Source organism: Sciurus vulgaris (genome assembly GCF_902686455.1).
Source record: "Sciurus vulgaris genome assembly, chromosome: 2".
NCBI classification, from domain to species: domain Eukaryota; kingdom Metazoa; phylum Chordata; class Mammalia; order Rodentia; family Sciuridae; genus Sciurus; species Sciurus vulgaris.
This window is the reverse complement of record NC_136462.1, coordinates 145,063,979-145,082,770: the sequence shown is the minus strand read 5'-3', so window position 1 is coordinate 145,082,770 and position 18,792 is coordinate 145,063,979. Positions and strand designations below refer to the sequence as shown.

Genomic DNA, 18,792 nt, shown 5'->3' with positions numbered 1-18,792 from the left:
CCTTTTTTTTTCCAGGAACATTTCTTAGAACTAAAAATGGACCAAGACTTCCATCACCTACTATTTTCCATTGAAGGCAGGAGGTAGATGAAAAAAATTAAAGTTTCTCCAACTGGATCAGAATAACATTCTTTCCCCATTTTTTTAATACAATGAAAGTAAAGCAAAGAGAAAGAAATTGGATACTCTTTGCCCATCTCCCCTCAGAGTCCAAAACAGAGACACAAAAACAGAGTAGAATTAGAATCCAGACTGACATTTCCATCTACTTTCATCTACTCAACACTTGCTCCACGTCCAAAAACTGTTAATTTTTCCTTAAACACAAATTAAGCAAAACTTTCCATTCACTGATAACTCTGCTCTGTTCCAAATAGTACAAAATAACAAAAACAATCTAAACAAAACAGTACATGATTACAAGTTTCAGCTCCTTTGTCCCATGAAGAGCAGTTGAGTTCTTTGCTAAAGGAATAGAGGACCAGAACACATTAAGCTTTCATAGTCTTTGTGTAGCAAACAACCCAGAGGGGTACAGCGGCAGAAGCTTTGGACTGCCCTGGCCTCTCTCTGAACAAAGTTTGGAGCTGAACCTTCAAATGAGAGTGTTACTCTCATGTCCTGTCAACAACACCATCAGCACCATTTCTACAGAAAGTTTGGACCCATTTGCTCATCTTCCCAGAGGCCACAGAACATGCAGAAAGCTACCCTATAAGTGCTTCAGCTTGCAATCATGTAAGCATTCAGAGAGGCGGGACACAGTTTTTTGCTGAGTTAGGGAAAAAAAGGGGGAGATCAAGATAGAGACACAGAGACAGAGAGACACTTCCTGAGAGGCTGACCATCAGACAGCTTTCTCTTCTGCTTCTTCCCATCCCTCCTTCTCCTTCCTGCAAAGGAACACTGGTCTTCTGCTCTTGCTTTCAGGGAACTGCAGAATTCACTGTCAGAGGCACACATAGAATATGTGTTTCGGAAGCCAAATATGGGCTAGCAAACCTATGAAAGAGGAAATCCCTCCCTCACGTGATCCAAGGTCTAAGAGTTTAAATTCTCCCAGTTTGGAAGGATACATAGACCCCAAGATTATTAAACCTTAGCCTACTGAAGATGACTCAGACATGAAATCAACGCCCCCTCCATGAGTCCACAGTAGTTCTTTTAAGACACTGATTGACAAGTGCAAGTAGGAAATGGAGAATGCTAAGTATTCTCCACAGGCTCAAAAAAAACTATATCTCAAATGCATAGGACACAAATCTTCTCTTCTAATTTAACCTGTATTAAAACATTACTGTAGTTGTAGCAACAATACCTACATACCAATATTTAACTGAATATATATCAAAATGACTACATATTCATTTCTAACACATATTACTCAAAGCCCTTTCAAGTTCTTCCTGTGGTCTAGAATGACCTTATGTGAGATGGCATTTCAAGAGACCTTAAACAGAACAGCTGCACCAGAGTACGACTTAACAGATACTAGGCACTTTTCACTTCCCATATTATATCCTGGAAGCATTCAGAGGATGTTTCCTAGAGGGGGCTTGGAAGCTTTGACACAGTAAAGCTTTATAGCTCAGTGGAAATATCACAAGTTTTGCAACCAGACAAATCTGATTTTAACTCCTGATTGAAATGTATTAGATATGCAATAAGCCTTGAGGATGCCACTCAACCTCCTTTGGGTTTCAGTGTTATTATTTGTTTGCTTGGTTTTTTTTTTTTTTTTTTTTTCAAAAATGGGAGTAAAATATTTTACCTTTCCAGATAACTGTAGTAATTAGAAGCCACAAATATAAAAAGTTAAAGTCATGTTTATCCTATTAAATTGACAAAAAAAAATCAAAAGGTGGATGAAGAACAGTGTTAACAAGGACTTGGGCATCATCATCATCATTCACTATTAGGAATAAAAATTTGTCAGTTTTCTAAAGATGGCAATCAGACAATAATGTCTCAAATACAAACTATGCATAACATTTGATTCAGCTGACTATATTTGAAGTTTATCTCAAGAAAATGTGCAGAGAAATTCATTAATTATATAGCAAGAATACTTCTCTGCCTATTATTTAAAATGGATAAATGTGTAAATTAATTATGACCTATCAATACTGTAAAATTGTTATTTTAAAAACAGCTATCACATGTGTTCTTTGAAACAGGAAGATGTTAGTTCATTAATTATGCCACAATGTTTTATCTTTTGAAAGTCATGATAGGTGTGGGTAAAGAGTGATATGTGAAGAAATAGCTGATAAATCTGAAGCTGTCAATTTACAAATAGTTAAAGAATCTTCCCCAACTCACTAACTGTGTTACTCTCTAAGATTCAGGAAATGTCTCCATTTTTCAAAATTCTAGAAGCAGTGGGCAATTATAATAGGTTGTCAGGTGAACAGTGTCCCTTGGAATTATGTAATGTAGTATTCCTGAATTTGAGTACTTTTAAATATTTTTCTTTTAAGAATTTTTCTATATGTACTGAATTTTCTACAGTAAGGATATATCTTTTTTCTGCTGGAAACAAAGCATTTTGTTTCATGAAAACAGTCACATGTTCACAGTGCTAAGCATGCTGCTAGTGCATGTCATGCCTGTCGGCACTTGGTAAACAGACATCTTGAGCTTATTTTCACCTGTTGTCAAAATCAGCAAGCCACAGTGTTCAGACTCCCTTTCCAGTTGGCTCTCCAGTAGGATCTGCCAATAAGAGGCACTAGGGAAAGAAAGGAAGGCAGGAGGAGGGAGAAAAGAACACCCTTTCTGTTTCCCATTCACAGTTAACATGGCTGGAACAGCTGCAGGCAAATGGTTCTTTGAACCCTTGCTTTTAAGCACTCAGAGAATCAACACTGCTGTGTGCCCTCAAAGATACTAGAGCAGAAGTCACCAAACCATCCCCTTGCCATTTGCAAGCAGGTCACTGACTCCTTCATCCTCCAGGTACGCCTCCTCATCCACTGAAGTCCCAGACAGGGCAGGCCCCATTCTCATAGTTGCAAACACCAGACTCCTGGAACCAACTTCTCAAGCGCCTAAGTTATGGTAATTCCACCTCTTCCCTTTGCTTCTGCCATCCTTTATAGGGTGTAGCTATCTCTGCAGTTCTTAATTTCTTGGTTACATTAACATCCCCTTTTTGAACTCTCAGACTTCTACCACCTGTATGAACCCATTTCTGTGTTAACTCTCATTTTTTGAAACACCTAGTATCCTGAATATATCATTTTTTATCATTAGGAAATAATAAAGCTTTTTACAATCTTTTAATGTGCCAATTTTGCTGAGCACAACTCTCAGAACATATTAACCATTGTCCTTATTATTCAATGTTCCCTTAGGAATTTCACTTAAGTATCACTGCCACTTTTTCCCTTCACCAATCTTGGGCATAGACACTTTCTTTAAATCTCAATAGTGTAGCTGAAACAAGACTGAAAGCCTTATTAACACTTAACTGAAGAGTAAATGATGTAATAGAAGATAGCTACTCAAAGAAAATTTAAAACTGATTATCAGTATAGCTGTTCTCACTCTCAAGTGGCCAGTTAAGGGACTGCCTCTTCTGGCCTCTTCCATATGACACATGTCATCTTCCCTCTATAATACATGGCAACCCTCTGCTGGTTAGCAGAGTCCTTTTTAAACTTTAGGAGGAAACTCTTTCCCTTAAAGGTTCTTTTTTCTTCTTCTTCTTCTTCTTCTTCTTCTTCATTTTTTCCTGTTCCATGAGTTTCCCTGTTCAGGATGACTGACAATGGGAGTAACCAACCTATTCAATGACACCCCGGTTCTCCTTTCCACAAAGAAGTCCCCATGGGCACTAGCACCATGCATCACAGTGCAATACCAAATAGGGTCACCATCATAATCTGTAACTCCAGCATCACATATCCTGGGTCACTGGCATGTTCTCATGCAGATGGGAACAGAGCCCAAGAAACAACTGAGGTTGAATTTCTCACCAGTCTGTTGTTTGGGAACTCAGAGGGTGTGTTCCATTTTTATTTTGTTCAAATGAAAGGAAAATGATATACAATATTAGTCCTGTGTTTATTTAAATGCAACCAATTTGTGAAATCTAGAAGTCTAAGAAACCCCACTGCAGGCTAGTATGTTAAAGAGACTTTAAATACATTAAAAGTAAAACTGAGGTCAAAATGGGAAGGAAGAGACACGCCCTGCTTAAAAGGCCTAAATGGGGTGGTCTAAACCCTCTGTGATCCTGAAGAGTTAAGTAAAAATATACTACAGAATGATCAACAGAGGAGCAGCCCCATGACAATGAATGTTTAAAGTCAGCAGGATGGTGTTCACAATAAAAGCTTTCTGTGACAGGGAAGTGTATATTCTCTAACAAAGAGAGCCAATAGGACCAGGTCGAGAGTTGAGGGCCAAGCCAATTGGGAATTTAAATTCCATGAGGGGAACGTAGGACGAACCAATTCATTCGTATTGGGACAAAATGACAGAAAACCAGAGAACACTGTGCCTTGGCTCTGTCTGTGAACACTAGATATGTTGGTCTCTAACAACAAGGTTAATTTCAGAGTCTTTCTGCTGTTGGGGCTGAGACTGTATTTGTATGTTTATCCAAGTGTTATGGCTTAGATATTATGTATCCACCAGAAGCTCATGTATGGGACAATGCAAGAAGGTTAAGAGATTAAATTATTGTGTTATGAGAGCTTTAACCCAATCAATAAATTAATCCCCTGATAGGGATTAACTGAGTAACTGAAGGCGAGTAGGGTATAGATGGAGGAGGTGGGTCACTGGGGGTATGCCTTTGGGGTATATATTTGGTAAGCTGAGCTTAGTCTCTCTCTGCTTTCTGATCATCATATGAGCCACTTTCTTTCACTACACTCTTCCTCCACGATGTTCTGCCTTACCCTGATCCCTAAGAATGGAGCCAGCTGTCTACGGACCAGACCTCTGAAATCATGAGCCCCTAGTACACTTTTCCTCCCCTAAGATTGTTCTTCTCAGGTCTTTTAGTTACAGCAGTGAAAAACCTGACTAAAACACCACAGTTGGGAAGAGCTGATAGACTAAAATAAGTGCTTGGGATCTAGATAGACTGGGTTCCAATACCAACTCTGTCACAAGCTTTGGGCATGTATGTGAGTACACATTCATGTTTGTGTGTATGTTTTAATTATATAGACAATTTCTCATTATATATCTGCCTTGAACTAGCCATGTGGTCTTAGATCATCATTTTATCTCTCTGGTCTGTTTCCTTATCATTTTAAAGATTAGGACTAAAAAATATACAAGAACCCTCCCAGATGGAATATTTTAATTATGATATTCTAATTTTCTTAAATCTGTAGAGCAAAGAAGATTAGGATAAACATGAGCTTTAGTCCTGGCTCTGTAAACCTGAATGTTTAAACTGAACCCAGACCTAATCCCTGTGTACCCAGGTTTTCTTATCTAGAAGCTGCATAGAAGAAGACCCATATTTATTGGGTTGTAGTGTCAATTAAATATAATATATGTAAAATAATATATGTAAAATATCTAGGTATTTTTTGGACCATAAAAGATGCTGAATATATATATATATATAGATATAGATTTTTTTTTTTTTTTTTTTTTTTAGATACAAAGGTAAAAACCTTAACAACGCACAGTGTAGTAAAGGACTATTGGCACTTTAAATGACCCCAAATTGCTAAGTTTGTCCAGATTTTTTTAACTGACTTTTATAGTTTGATTTGTTTTCTTTAGTGCATTCAGCCCTTACTTCTTAGTACCTTGGTGCATTTACTTATATTAACCCTTTACTCTTTGTTGTTGTTTCATCTGTTTCACAATGGTCTTGGAAGAAGATAATCAAGTTTGTAGAGTTGTATGTACTCTAAGAATGAGGATGCTCTGATTCTCCTGTGAATAAAATATTAGGTTGTATGTTGACTTTACAAAAATTATTTGGCTGCTACCATCCAATGACCAAAAATTTAAAAACAGGAATCATGCTCAATTTATTCCTTTCTTTCACCCTGCTCCCATTTATACATCATGTCTACTTTTTAAGCAGCTCAGAAACCTCCTCCCCTCTCCTCACCTCCTACTCTCATCAAGCCACCAATATCACTTCTGTTCTTACATGATTTGTTGGCTCCATGTTCTATTTCATCCCACCTTGGGAATTATCATAAGAGTCAGAGAACCACTGCATTGGTTCTCCTGACTTACTCAGAATTTAGCCCAATTCAGTACAAACCATCAGACCAGCAAGAGAGTATGACATTTCTTTTGGAACTTAACATAATCATCTATCTTTTTTATTTTGTTTTTCTGTTCAGACATGTGTTGCTAAGAGAGCTTTGGCTTGGAAAGACCCACTGTATTTTCTTTCTTTCCTTTTTTTTTTGAAAGAAAATCCTGGCTTTGTCTCTCTGATCACTGTTATCAAAATCTCCCAGCCATCCTCAGAAGCTCTATCACCATAACCACAAAAGCACAAAAGGAAACAAGTCTATTTTTACATGTTCCTGCAAGCTCCATGGAGGACCATGATTACTTGTGAAACAGAAATACAGGTTAGTAGGTTAAGTGCCAAGTTCAGGTTTAGATTCTCAAATATTTGTGCATAGATTGTCTCTTTGCTGATCAAGTGACATACAGGGCAATTCTGTCATCTTTAAGAAGCCCATTCAACCATGTCCAGAGAAAAATCAGTAAGTTGAGAAACAATATTCCATAAACAATCTTTAGGTAAACTGCATCAAGGTTGGAGAGAATTTTACATGGGGAAGTTCAGATGTGTACAAGAAGAATTTGATTTTTTCCATGGGGTGGTCCAAGGGAAGATCGCCTAAAATGGGTGAAGCTCATAGGCAAAGATTAGAACACGGTAAAAACACAAATCAACCTGATTATGCACAATGGAATGGGCAGGCCCTGAAATGGAATGCCAACCACTGATAGTTAAGTGGAAGTTAGATAAACCATATGCTAGGAATGTTCAAAAAAGGTCTCAGGAGCTAAGACTTTTAAGCCCTTTTATTGCAAGACATCGTGCATCCATGGCAGTCTCAGTCTTCTCATAATGATGTGCTATGACCCATGGATTTTCCTACCAAAGGAGTAAGGCTATGGTTTCCAAGTTCCTTTCAGCCAGAAGTGTGTGCATAATCCCAATGATGTACAAAGTGCCTTGAGTTCCATGATGAAAGATGTTATATAAATTAAAAGGGTAATTTGAGTCATAATAAATAATAGTAATGATGATGAATGCTAGTGTCATTGAGAAGAAGCTGGCCTGCCATTTGGAAGCACAAAGCAACCAGCTGTGAGCTGGAAATAATGTGTGTCCCAGCCAACAGGATATTCAGTGACCAAGACCACATTAACCTTTAAGCACAAGGCCTGGAGATTTGGAGGTGTGAGCATCTAAAATGGAAGAAACATCAGTACTTAATCCCCAAGTTTGAATATCACCTTGGGCTTAGGAGACCATTTTCTAGAAAGGTCAACAGAGAGCACATTATCTTCCTTTTCCCTCAGAGGAGAAAACTGAGTAGGTCAAGGAAAGAGCCAGATTTCCAAATTAAAGTTCCAACTCCAGGTCCAGTGCTCTTTCAATTCTTCTCTGGACCCCAGGCAATTTCAATGAAAGAAGAGACTTCAGTAAACTGCCAACTTGGATGAGAAATCAAAAAAATGGTATCGTGTCCCAAAGATGTGTTGCTTAGCTGTTCTCCACCCACAGAGACTGACAAAGCTCATTAGTAAAACCCTTGGCTGATCAGGCAGGAAGGAACCATTCATCTATGTCCCAGAACTGTTCTCCAGAATTAAAGGAGAACAGCAGGAGCCAGATGCATTGTGTGTGACCAAGAGAGAACCCTGAGGGCCATGTCCAGCCTAAGGTCCTAGAAGTCTAATTGCTGCAGAGGCCTAACTGATGCTCCTTGGTGACTGGCTGATGTTCCCTGGTACAGATTGATGCTTCTTGATCCTTACACATGCTTGAAGGCCAACCAGTAACTATAGGAAAAGGGGAGAGACCCTGCTTTCTTCCCCATGGCCCTGCCTTCAAACAATCTCTAAACACACACACACACACACACACACACACACACACAATTGAAATCTAGGAACTGCTGAGCTAGAAGGACCACGCCGGTTAGAAACAGGTGGAGGCCTCACTTCCTCTTCTTTCCTTTATTTCCTCTCTCCATCACTTCTTTTTCCTTCCTTCCTGTTTCTTTTGTCTACTATAAAGTTAATTTTCTAGTCTGTAGCTTTGATTTGTTTGCCTTTGGCATGATTTTAACATATTTCATCATTTGGAATTTATGCTGTTCTTTTTATATTTTATCATCTTTATGTTTTTAACCTTTTAAAATTGCTTATCTTCATTTTGTGCTCATCCTTTGGAATTAGTCTATTCTGAAGTGTTTAACATCCAATTTTCTTTCTTAAAGAAATTAACTATTTAGTCTTTTTAAAATGATTCTTAGGTAAATCATTTCTTTTCTTTGAAGGCTTTGTGTTTTTTTAGTATTTGTACATAATTCTTATTTTATTTCTTCACTTTTAGCACTTTAGAATTTCTGTTTTCTGAACTTATCTTTTTACTTCTTTACTACTAGCATTTTAAATTATAAATGCATTTTCCTTTGAAGATTTTGAAATCATTTACTCTTTCAATATTTTCTGTTTATCTTTATTTTTGGTTTTCCATAGAATTTAATGCCCATTCATACAGTGAAAGAACCATCTATTACCACATAAAGGGGCCTGATTCTTTGTCCACAGAGTTTGAGATAAGTGCTTGTGAATGTTGACCCTGCTCACTGGCCATGAGACCTTGGGAACTCAGCTGGACCTTAGCTCACAAACTGAGAATGCTGACCCTGTGCAACAGACCTCATCAGATGAGCAATCAGCTTTCCCATTATTTCAAAGACACATAGAGGCTGGGGACGTGGAAGAGAGATTCCAATCTTCTCTTTTGCAGCCAACATTCCATTTAGCAAAATTGACACCCTCATTCTAGTTGTATTCAAAACCCAATAAGATACAGTTGAAAATAAATGTTTCTTTGCAGTAAATTTATTATTATGAAACTATCAGCATTTGTCTTTTCTATGAAGAAGGTCACAGATTAAGCCCTAAATGTACCACTAACTCACCACTAAGTCAATTGATTACCCTGGACACCATTGTCCTCTAAGAGCGTTGGACTAGATTATTTCCTCTGGCATTAATTATCTCTGATTCTATACCTTTCTATTCAAAGAAAGCCTGGAATCAACATAAATCTATATGGAGAATACATTGTTATTTGTACAGATAACAGAAGCTCAGGAGAGAGACTTCCTTCCAGAGTACCAAGGCCCCTCCAATGTACTTCTGGGGTAGAATGACAATGTGTTGCTATAGTAACACAAATGTGGTCTGGGTCAGGCCAGGCATGTGACATACTTGCCGTTGATGACACCATCAGGATTGAGCATAGGGATGATTTTGAAAATGAAGTTTTCCCTCAAGAGCCTTGCCACAGGGTCACTGCTGACCAGGAACTCCAAGGTCCCCTTCATCACCCAACTGGCATTGCTCTCTCCTGGGTGGACTCGAGCAGTGATCACCTGATAGGGACGATGTCCTGCCAAAAAGGGGATACAAGAAAATTAAATCTAAATAAGCTTTTCACTTTCATCAAGAGAGTCTCCCAAGGGCCAGAATTACACCTGACAGCATGAAGATCTAACCTGGTTGATCATTTCTAGTACATATCTGTTCAACATTCATCTGTTTTCCATTGGCCTCCATGGTCTCCAAGGCTCAAGAGAACATGAAGTTAAGCTCAGGGGTGCTATCAAAAGCATAAGCACTCAGTGGTGTGAAAAAAAAGCCAAAAGCAGTTTTTAAACCAATTAACTCTCCAGAGTCCATTACCATGATGCTGAATGTCACAAATCTGAGACTGAATCTTATCATCGTCACTGACCAACTGTGAGATTTTAAGCAAATGACTTAATTTCTCTGAGGCTATTTCCTCATCTGTAAAATGGGGACAATAATAATGGCCTCATGTTGTTGTTAGAAAAACAAAAAGATGTAAATATAAAGTGCTCAGTTTGTTATCTGTCATCCAGTATTTGTAACTCTCTCCCTCCTTAATTATAAAGTCTGTGTGAAGGATGTCTCTCATTTCCTAGCAGAAATAGAAGGCAAATACAGAAGTGGTGTATTGGGAATTGAACTCAATTGTTAAGAGAGATTTGCAAATTCAACCTTGGGGGTCATAAAGCTTTCTTTCACTTTGCAAAGGAAGTCAGGAAAATACTCTGCCCACTCAGAGGGAATGTATTGGTCTGAATAGACTTTATAAGGATGCATTGATAAGGGTAGGACCTGCTCATCTTTCTGACTTTGTTGATAGAAGACAACTGGAGCATCACTGAGATGTATTCTGAGGCTATGTTTGGGCTCAAGTGGAAAAGGTATTTTGATGGATTAGTGATATCTATCCACCTCAGGGAAAGGGGGCAAGAAAAAGGGCATAATATCAGGAATTTACCACATCTACTATAACCCCATAATCAATTCTGTGGTTCTTTTATCCTAACTCTTTTCTTTTTGCATCCGTACCTAACTCCTGATTGCCCCTGAATTTGCTGTAATGAAAATCACTATTTGACAAGTATAAAAATCATAGCCACAAACAACCTGAAAGTTAATAGACTACCATTTATTTTCCTATAGTTTAAAACATTCTGAGTTGAATGTGTCTTTTCTATTCTTAAACAATAGTTGTTTGAGGATACAAACTGTGTTTCAAATGTGTACAAAGACAAAACCAACTAACTCTTCAAAAGGAAGTTAAACAACAGATAAGATACAAAGAAATGAATTTAAATTACTGAGCTATATTAATATTGTCACCAACTAAGACCAAAACAGACAATCTGTCTCTTCCATATTTCTGTTAACAGTCATGCTGAGGTCTAGATTTAAGGGGTGCACTTCAATGCATCTTTACTGTCTACACTGAAAGCAGTTTGCTTCATCTCCTCTTAGGGGTACCTATATGTTAGAGACAATATTCTGTAATGTTTTTCCTTACAGGTGTCTTGAACATATTCCAGGAATTGCAGGAGGCAATGGGTAAAAAAAGAAAAAAAAAAAAAAAGTTGAATAAATTGCAGTCCTTATTCTCTAAGAGGCCATACCATTTGTCAGCATTGACAAATATGCAACAAAATAATAGCAAGCCAGCTAACAGAGGCATACATAAAGCACCCAAAATAGATCTGAGTGAGAAAGGTAAGGACATTTCCAGAGATGTGATGGTATTTGGACTGAGTCTTGCAGAATAACTATCATCTTTCCAGATAGAAAAGGTGAAAAGGATCTTCAAAGTAGAGAAAAAGAGACATGCAGAAAAATCTAGAGGGAGGAAGGATGTTAATACAGTACGAAAGGAAGAGGAGTCGTGGCTGATGCAAAGGGCTAGAGGTCGCAGAACAGGAATTTAGAAAGGCAAGCTAGTGTCAAACTGACAACGTCCCTCCTTATATATGTTGTTTCGAAATTGGGACTTTGCCTGGGGGTCAGACCTCAACAATGGAGTCAACATGTCACTAGTGTCCTGTGACCAGCAATGGAGCTTATTACAGAATCATTCATGACCAGTGGAGGTGCAAAGGTTTGCTTATGATAGTATACACAAACTGCTGGCTGCCTGCCCATCAACCTTCCTCTTCTTCCTAACTCACAGAGCCCTGATTTTGCAAGGAAAAGAATTCGCCCAGATTGAAATACTCAACTTCACGGATCCTCTGGTAGGTAGGCACAGCCAGCCACACAGCTGTGGTCTAAGAGATATAAATGGTAGCAGGGAGCAAATCTTTCTGGAAAGTAATTAAAAAGATGGTTTCACCAGACAAATGCCTATGTGTTTTTTTGTCTGGTCTTTTATTTTTCTTCTTCTTCCTGTCTTGCTCATAGATGTGAAGTCTGCTAGTGAGGAAGCCAGCTTGAGAATCAAAGTCATATTCTAAGCATGGTGACAATAAAGGAAGAAAGAACCAGTGCTCTTAATAAATTCCCTAAGCAGTTACACATACCTTCTCTGGCTTCTTCAATATACCTGAATGTTTGAGAACAATAAAACACTGTTTTGTGATCCCACTGCAATCATGTTTATGTTACATCCTGTCAAACTCTAGTCTAACATATGAATATAAGATTCAATTTAAAATCATTCCAATGATAATACTACCTTTAACGGAAAACATCAGGTGTACTTTTTGGGTTGGGGATAAAATAGTAAAAGGGCAATTTGTAATAACAATGATATTTGACATGTATGTTCTAGAAAAGAACAGTTGAAAACCACTACTTCAAGAAAAGGATGATGATGGATTTTTATGTGGAGAAAAACATGCCAAAGAATGTGCTTCAGAACAATAATTCTGACATTATTATAGATAAAACATTTGCCTAAAATCAGACACAGTTTGACATAGTGGATTAGAGAACAACTTTTAGAACCAGGATTCAGATTCCAGCCCTACTATCTTTTTTCTACCTGAGAGGAGTTTTTTCTGATGAAATTAAGCATTGAATTTTATCTTTAAGATGTCCAGTTTGCTGTAAAGAAATGTCATAGACTATATGGTCTATAAACAACAGAAATTTACAGGTGGTTTATAAACAACAGTTCTGGAGGCTGTTAAATCCACCATCGAGGTGCCATCAGATTTGGTGTCTGGTAAAAGCCCACTTCCAATTCCTAGATAGCCATGTCCTCACATGGCAGAAAGAACAAAGGAGGTGTGCAGGACCTCTTTTATAAGGGCAGTAATCCCATTTATGATGGCTCCACACCATGACCTACTCACCTCGCAAAGACTCTAATGCCACCATTACTTTAAGAGTTTAGAACATGAGCATATGAATTTTGAGGGAATATAAATACTCATTCCATAGCAGATTTGGTGGTCTTCATGTAAGACTAATGATTCACTATCTGAAACTTTATAAATAAGCATGTTGGGTAGGGAAGATATACAGTTAGTTAACTGAGCACAACTGAAATTAACTAAAGGTCACCTTCCTTGCTGTGTCATTTGCTCACAGTCACTTTTACTCCTTCTAAAGAAAACTATATTGGCATTCAATAAAAAGCTTGTTTAGAAATGAAGAGGCTTGATGATTTTGTACCCAATCAGTAGCCTATTTTCAGTTTATAATTCCATATTACTCTGTGCTTTTTGAACTATATTCATTTGCAGCATATTGTATAACAATACTAATTGCTACTAGCCTAGTAAGAAGAAATAAAAAAAATAGCTTAAGCTCTTATAAATTTTTTACATCAACTGAACACTCTCATTATCTGGGCCAGTTGGCTTCCATTGCTTGATATACCCACCACAAAGCAGTGCATTAGTCAGTTAGCCAAATGCAAGCTCTTACAGAGAGACACCAACAATGAGTTTCTTCCCTTTGGGGAGCCAGGTTGATAATTTGCTGAATTGCAATACACTACAAAATCTAGCAAGCTGTTTTAGCATCCTGAAAAAGCAAGTGGGGGAAACTGTGGTTCTAATGAAGACATAAGCAGCATTTCAGCCAGTTCTAGTTGGTTTTCTTTTTCCCTCTGTGATTTAAGATAATTCTGCAGTCACATTGTTGAGTTCAACTTATGGGATTATTCAGTTGTAGCAGAAAATGGTACTCCAGAGAACCACTAATAGATAACATCTGTAAATAGTATGTAACACATGTACCATGGGTTTTTTTTTTTTTTTTTCCTTGTAGTTGACAATGTCAGTCTTAGTAATTCATCTCTGCCTAAGATTGGAAAGAATGTCAGTACCTACATTTATATTTTTTTCTATGCAATTCATAAAATCTATTCCAGAAACCAGCAAAATCTATGAGGGAACCATGATTGGCCTATATTCTAATTACTAAAGTTACTGAATTTAAGTCAGTGAAAATGATATCTGTAAAAAGAAATTAGGAATGAGAAGGAAATCAAATAATGCCTAGAGATATCAAACATGGGCCAGTTAAAAGTTGAGTAAAAACTAAAAATATATTATAGCATTGGATACATGTGTACCCAATTGTATAAACATCCTTTCATTTATTACCTCTTCCTTTCAACAATATATATTAAGCTCCTACTGGCATTCCTCAGGGTAGTGCATACTCCAAGAGAAATAATCATTTTTCTCCCTGAGGGTGTGAATAATTGTCTGGTGGGAAAGACAGTCACACAAATAATTACCATCCAATGTGATCACAGACATTTGTCAAGATGTTTCAAAGCACAGTGGAATACTCACACAACATTATTTATAATAATATATACAACTGGAAATGACTTAAATGTTGTGTGAGTCAGTTTTGCGTCACTGTGACCAAAATACCTGACCAGAACAACTTAGAGGAGGAAAAGTTTATTTCGAGCTCATGGTTTCAGAGGTTCAGTTCACGATCAGCCAACTCTGATCTTAAGATGATCTGGGATTAAGATGAGACAGAGCTTCATGGTAGAAGGGCATGTTAGAGGAAGGCTGCTCAACTCATGACAGAAAGTAAATCAAAGGAGTGAAACAAGGGGACAAGATATAATCTCCACACTCCCCAGAGACCTACTTCCTCTAGCCATACACCATGTGCCCAGTCAATTCAAATTAGATTAGAACTCACAGTCTTAATTGTTTCACCTCTGAACATTTCTGCATTAACACAGATAGGGGATACCTCATGCCTTTAGGGGATATCTCATACCTTAATCATAGCATGTATGCATGCACAGGAAGCTGGTTAAGGAACTGAATCATAAAGCAGAATATTATTCAGCCATTAAAAATGGTACATACTGCCAGGCATGGTATTTATCATGTAAATTCCAGCGGCTGGGGAGACTGGGGCAGAAGGATCACAAGTTCAAAAAACAACAACAACAAATATATAAACAAATATATATGTATATATATATAAAGGGCAGGACTCAGTGGTTAAGCACCCCAGGTTCAATCTTTAAAAAAAAAAAGAAAGATAACATACATCTTTTTCTGTTGACACAGGAATATATGTGTGACAAAATAATAAGTGGAAAAAATTAGGAAAGAGAATTGCATTATAGAAGAATCCCGTTTGTGTGTAGTTAGAATATCATAGGGATGTATCTTTGACTGGAGAGTATCAGAGCAAATTTTTTTTCCCCTGAGACTGAATCCAGTGTTGCTCTACCTCTGAGCAACATTTTATTTTTATTTTGAGATAGGGTCTCACTAAGTTGCTTAGGGCTTTGCTAAATTGCTGAGGCTGGCCATGACTTTGCAATCCTCCTCCTTGTGCCTCCTAAGTCACTGGGATTACAGATGCATGCAGCCACACCTGAGCATCAGGGAAATTTTTATGCTTTCTTTATCCTGATGTGGAATGTTTGTGTCTTCAGAAAATAATACTCACTTGTCTATTTTTATAAAGGCAAAATATTTTCAAATACAATGGTAGCACTGAAGAGGAAGAGTAAAAAAGTGAATTTTCATGTAAGAGGTTATGTTTGATCTAGTTCATCATATTTACATAACAGCTTGCAGGGGAAGAAAAGAATGGAAGGAGTAGTAGAAAAAAACTAAATAGATTATAATCTGCAAACTACCCAGGTGATAAGGTACATTACCCTTGAGGAAGAAGAGAGTAAAGCTACAAAGCCAAGTTTGCAGCTACTTCTGCAGGACTTTGTAACACAATGCTGGAGTTAGAGACAATCTTGCCAGCTATGGAAGCACCTTGGAAAAGCATCATGCAAAAGTGTGATTAGATGGAACTTCTCATGGAACTGAAGAGACAGAGAGTGGGATTAAGAGATAGAAGAAATGATGATAGAGAAATGATGAGATTGCCTCTTGCAGGCGAAATCAGCTAACATGAAGGCCAGCAAGCCTAGAAGAGAGTGTTTAAAGGCAACCTGACTGCAGGGAAATGGGGTGAGCATGGAGAAAAGAAAATAAGATTGGAAAGGAAGGACCAACCAGAGAAGATTCTGAGTGCTATAGTTTATATATGAAATGTCCCCAAGCCCAGGTGTTAAAAGCTTGGTCTCCAGCAATGCCACTTCGATGGGTAAAACCTTCAAGAGGTGGGGTCTAGTAGGAGATGCTAGATCACTAGGGGTGTGCCCTTGAAGGAGATATCTGAACCCCACCCCCTGTACCTCTCTCCCTGCTTCCCAGATGCCATGAGATGAGCAGCTTCCTCTGCCACCAAGATGTTCCACCTCACCACCAGCCAAAAGCAATGGGCCAACCAAACAAAAACTGAAACTTCCAAAAATATAAGCCAAAATAAACGTTTCTTCTTCATAAGTTGATTCTCTAAAGCATTTTTCACATGTATGGGAAGACTAACATCAAGAAAAGAGAACATTTTTAAAGATGTAGTAGGAAATTTTTTACACATTAGAGTATATATTATAACAATGTGCCCACAAAAGATGGCATAGAATACTTCTTTTTTTTTTTTTTTTTCCTCTCTGGTATTAGGGATTGAACCCAGAGGAGCTTCACCACTGAACTATGTCCCCAGGCCTTTTAATTTTTTTAGACAAGATCTCAATGAGTTCCTAAATTCTGGGGCTTTCCTCAACTTGTGATCCTCCTGCCTCAGCCACCCGAGTTGCTGGGACTACAGGTGTATGCTACTGTGCCCACCTCACACTATGCACATTTTATTCACTATGTATTTCTCATTTATCAATATGTCTTAGAATACTTGTTAAAACAACATTAAGAGAGTTTTTCTTTCTTTTTAAATTAATATAATTGGTATATAATTTATATAAAAACAAATTTTACAAAGTTACAATTCAATGAATTTTGACACATGGATACAGGGCTGTAAAACCTTAGGACCCCATTTGTCCCATTATCCCACTCCTTGGTTTATACCCAAAGGACTTAAAATCAGCGTACTACAGTGATGCAGCCATGTCAATGTTTATAGCAGCTCAACTCACAACAGCTAAACTATGGAACCAACCTAGGTGCCCTTCAACAGATAGGTGGATAACAAAAATGTGGTGTATATATACACAATGGAATACTACTCAGCCTTAAAGAAGATTGAAATTATAGATTTTCCAGTAAATGAATGGAGCTGGAGAATATTTTGCTAAGTGAAATAACCCAATCCCAAAGAACCAAAGTCCAAATGTTTTCTCTGATATGTAGAGAAAAAGTGGGGTGGGTAGGGAAAAATAGAGATGCTTTGGATTAGACAGAGGGGAGTGAAGGGAGGGGAGAGGATATGGAGGTAGGAAGGATAGTAGAATGAATTTGACATTATTACCCTATACGCATATATAATTACATGACCAGTGTAACACTACATCATGTACAACAAGAATGAGTAGCTATACTCCATATATGTATGATATGTCAAAATGCATTCTACTGTCATGTATAACTAATTAGAACAAAAAGTTAAAAACATCGCCACATGATCATGATATAAAGATCTTTATCATCCCAAAATTCTCTTCCTTCCCCTTTGCAGAAAATCTCCTCACCTCACCTCTACCCTCTAGATCTGCTTTTTGTCATTCTAGTGTGGTCTTTTCTGGAATTTTATAATAATTGACTCATATAACACATAACATTTCTGTCTAGTTTCTTTAACTTCATCCTTTTGAAAATCACCCTTGTTGTTCCTTTTCAATGCTGAGTGCATTACAGTGTACCTCATAACAGTCAATAGGCCATAATTTGTTTTCCTTTCCTCTGTTGGTAGGCATTTGAGTTTATTCAGTTTAGGGTTATTATAAAGTGGTTATAATCATTTGTGTATTAGTCTTTCTTTTGGAGGACTACCTGAGAGTAGAACTGCTGGATGTTATGGTAGATTGATATTATGGTATGTTATTATGAGTTGCTGCCAAATTGTTTCCCAAAGAATCTTCCATTCTGCCTGCACACCAGCAGCTTCTTAGCGTTTCAACTGATCCACATGTAGACTGATGCATGATAAGGTTAAGTTAGGCATCCAACAAGGAGGAAGTAGTATCTAATTTTTGTTTTAAATTGCTTTTCCCTAGAGACTAATAACAATGGGAATTTTTTTTGTGGTTTTTGGCCACTTGCATATTTTCATTTGTGAAGTGCTCCCTCAAATCTTTTTTCATTTTTAAGCCAGCTTGGTTTTCCTTAATATTGTTTAAAAAACATTGACTTTGAAGTGTTCTTTATATTTTCCAAATACAACTTCTTAACATATAGATGTAGTAAATTCTCTAAGTCTTTAGCTTTCCTTTTCATTTTCTTATGTGTTTGGAAGCATGAAAGTTTTCTTTTTAATTTCAATAAAATGAAATTTATCTATTTTTTTTCTTTTATGGTTTGGATATTCTGCACTCATTTAGAAAATCTTTGCCTAGCTCAATGACAATGACTTTTTCTGCAAGATTTATAGTCTAATTTTACATTGAGTTTATTTATGTTAGGTCTTACAAATTTTAGATTATGGTATTATCTAAGGGTTGAAATTCAAGTTTCCCCCTCATTTTGTCCTTTAGGATATTATACACAATGAATCTTCTACAATTAACAACAGTTTTGTTTTCTTTTACAAACTTTAAAGCATTAATTTTTTTTTCTTGATTCTCAGAAGAAGAGGATAATCTTACCCCCAGAGTATATTTGGTGATGTAAAGAGTGATTTTTGGTTGCCACAACTGAGGGGATAGGATGTTACTGTCATCTACTGAGAAGAGGCCAGTGATATTGA

General features: G+C 37.4%; 1 protein-coding gene across 2 annotated transcripts in view; it reads right to left on the bottom strand.

Annotated features, from left to right (window-relative positions):
• Positions 1-18,792, bottom strand: part of AGBL1 (AGBL carboxypeptidase 1) — a gene marked incomplete at its 5' end in the record, with an annotated part of 817,668 nt that overhangs the window by 494,902 nt on the left and 303,974 nt on the right. For both annotated transcript variants that reach the window (XM_079127372.1, XM_079127371.1), the window contains one exon: positions 9,463-9,643. In XM_079127372.1, the coding sequence (XP_078983498.1) occupies positions 9,463-9,643 (181 nt within the window). The remainder of the gene's footprint in view (positions 1-9,462; positions 9,644-18,792) is intronic.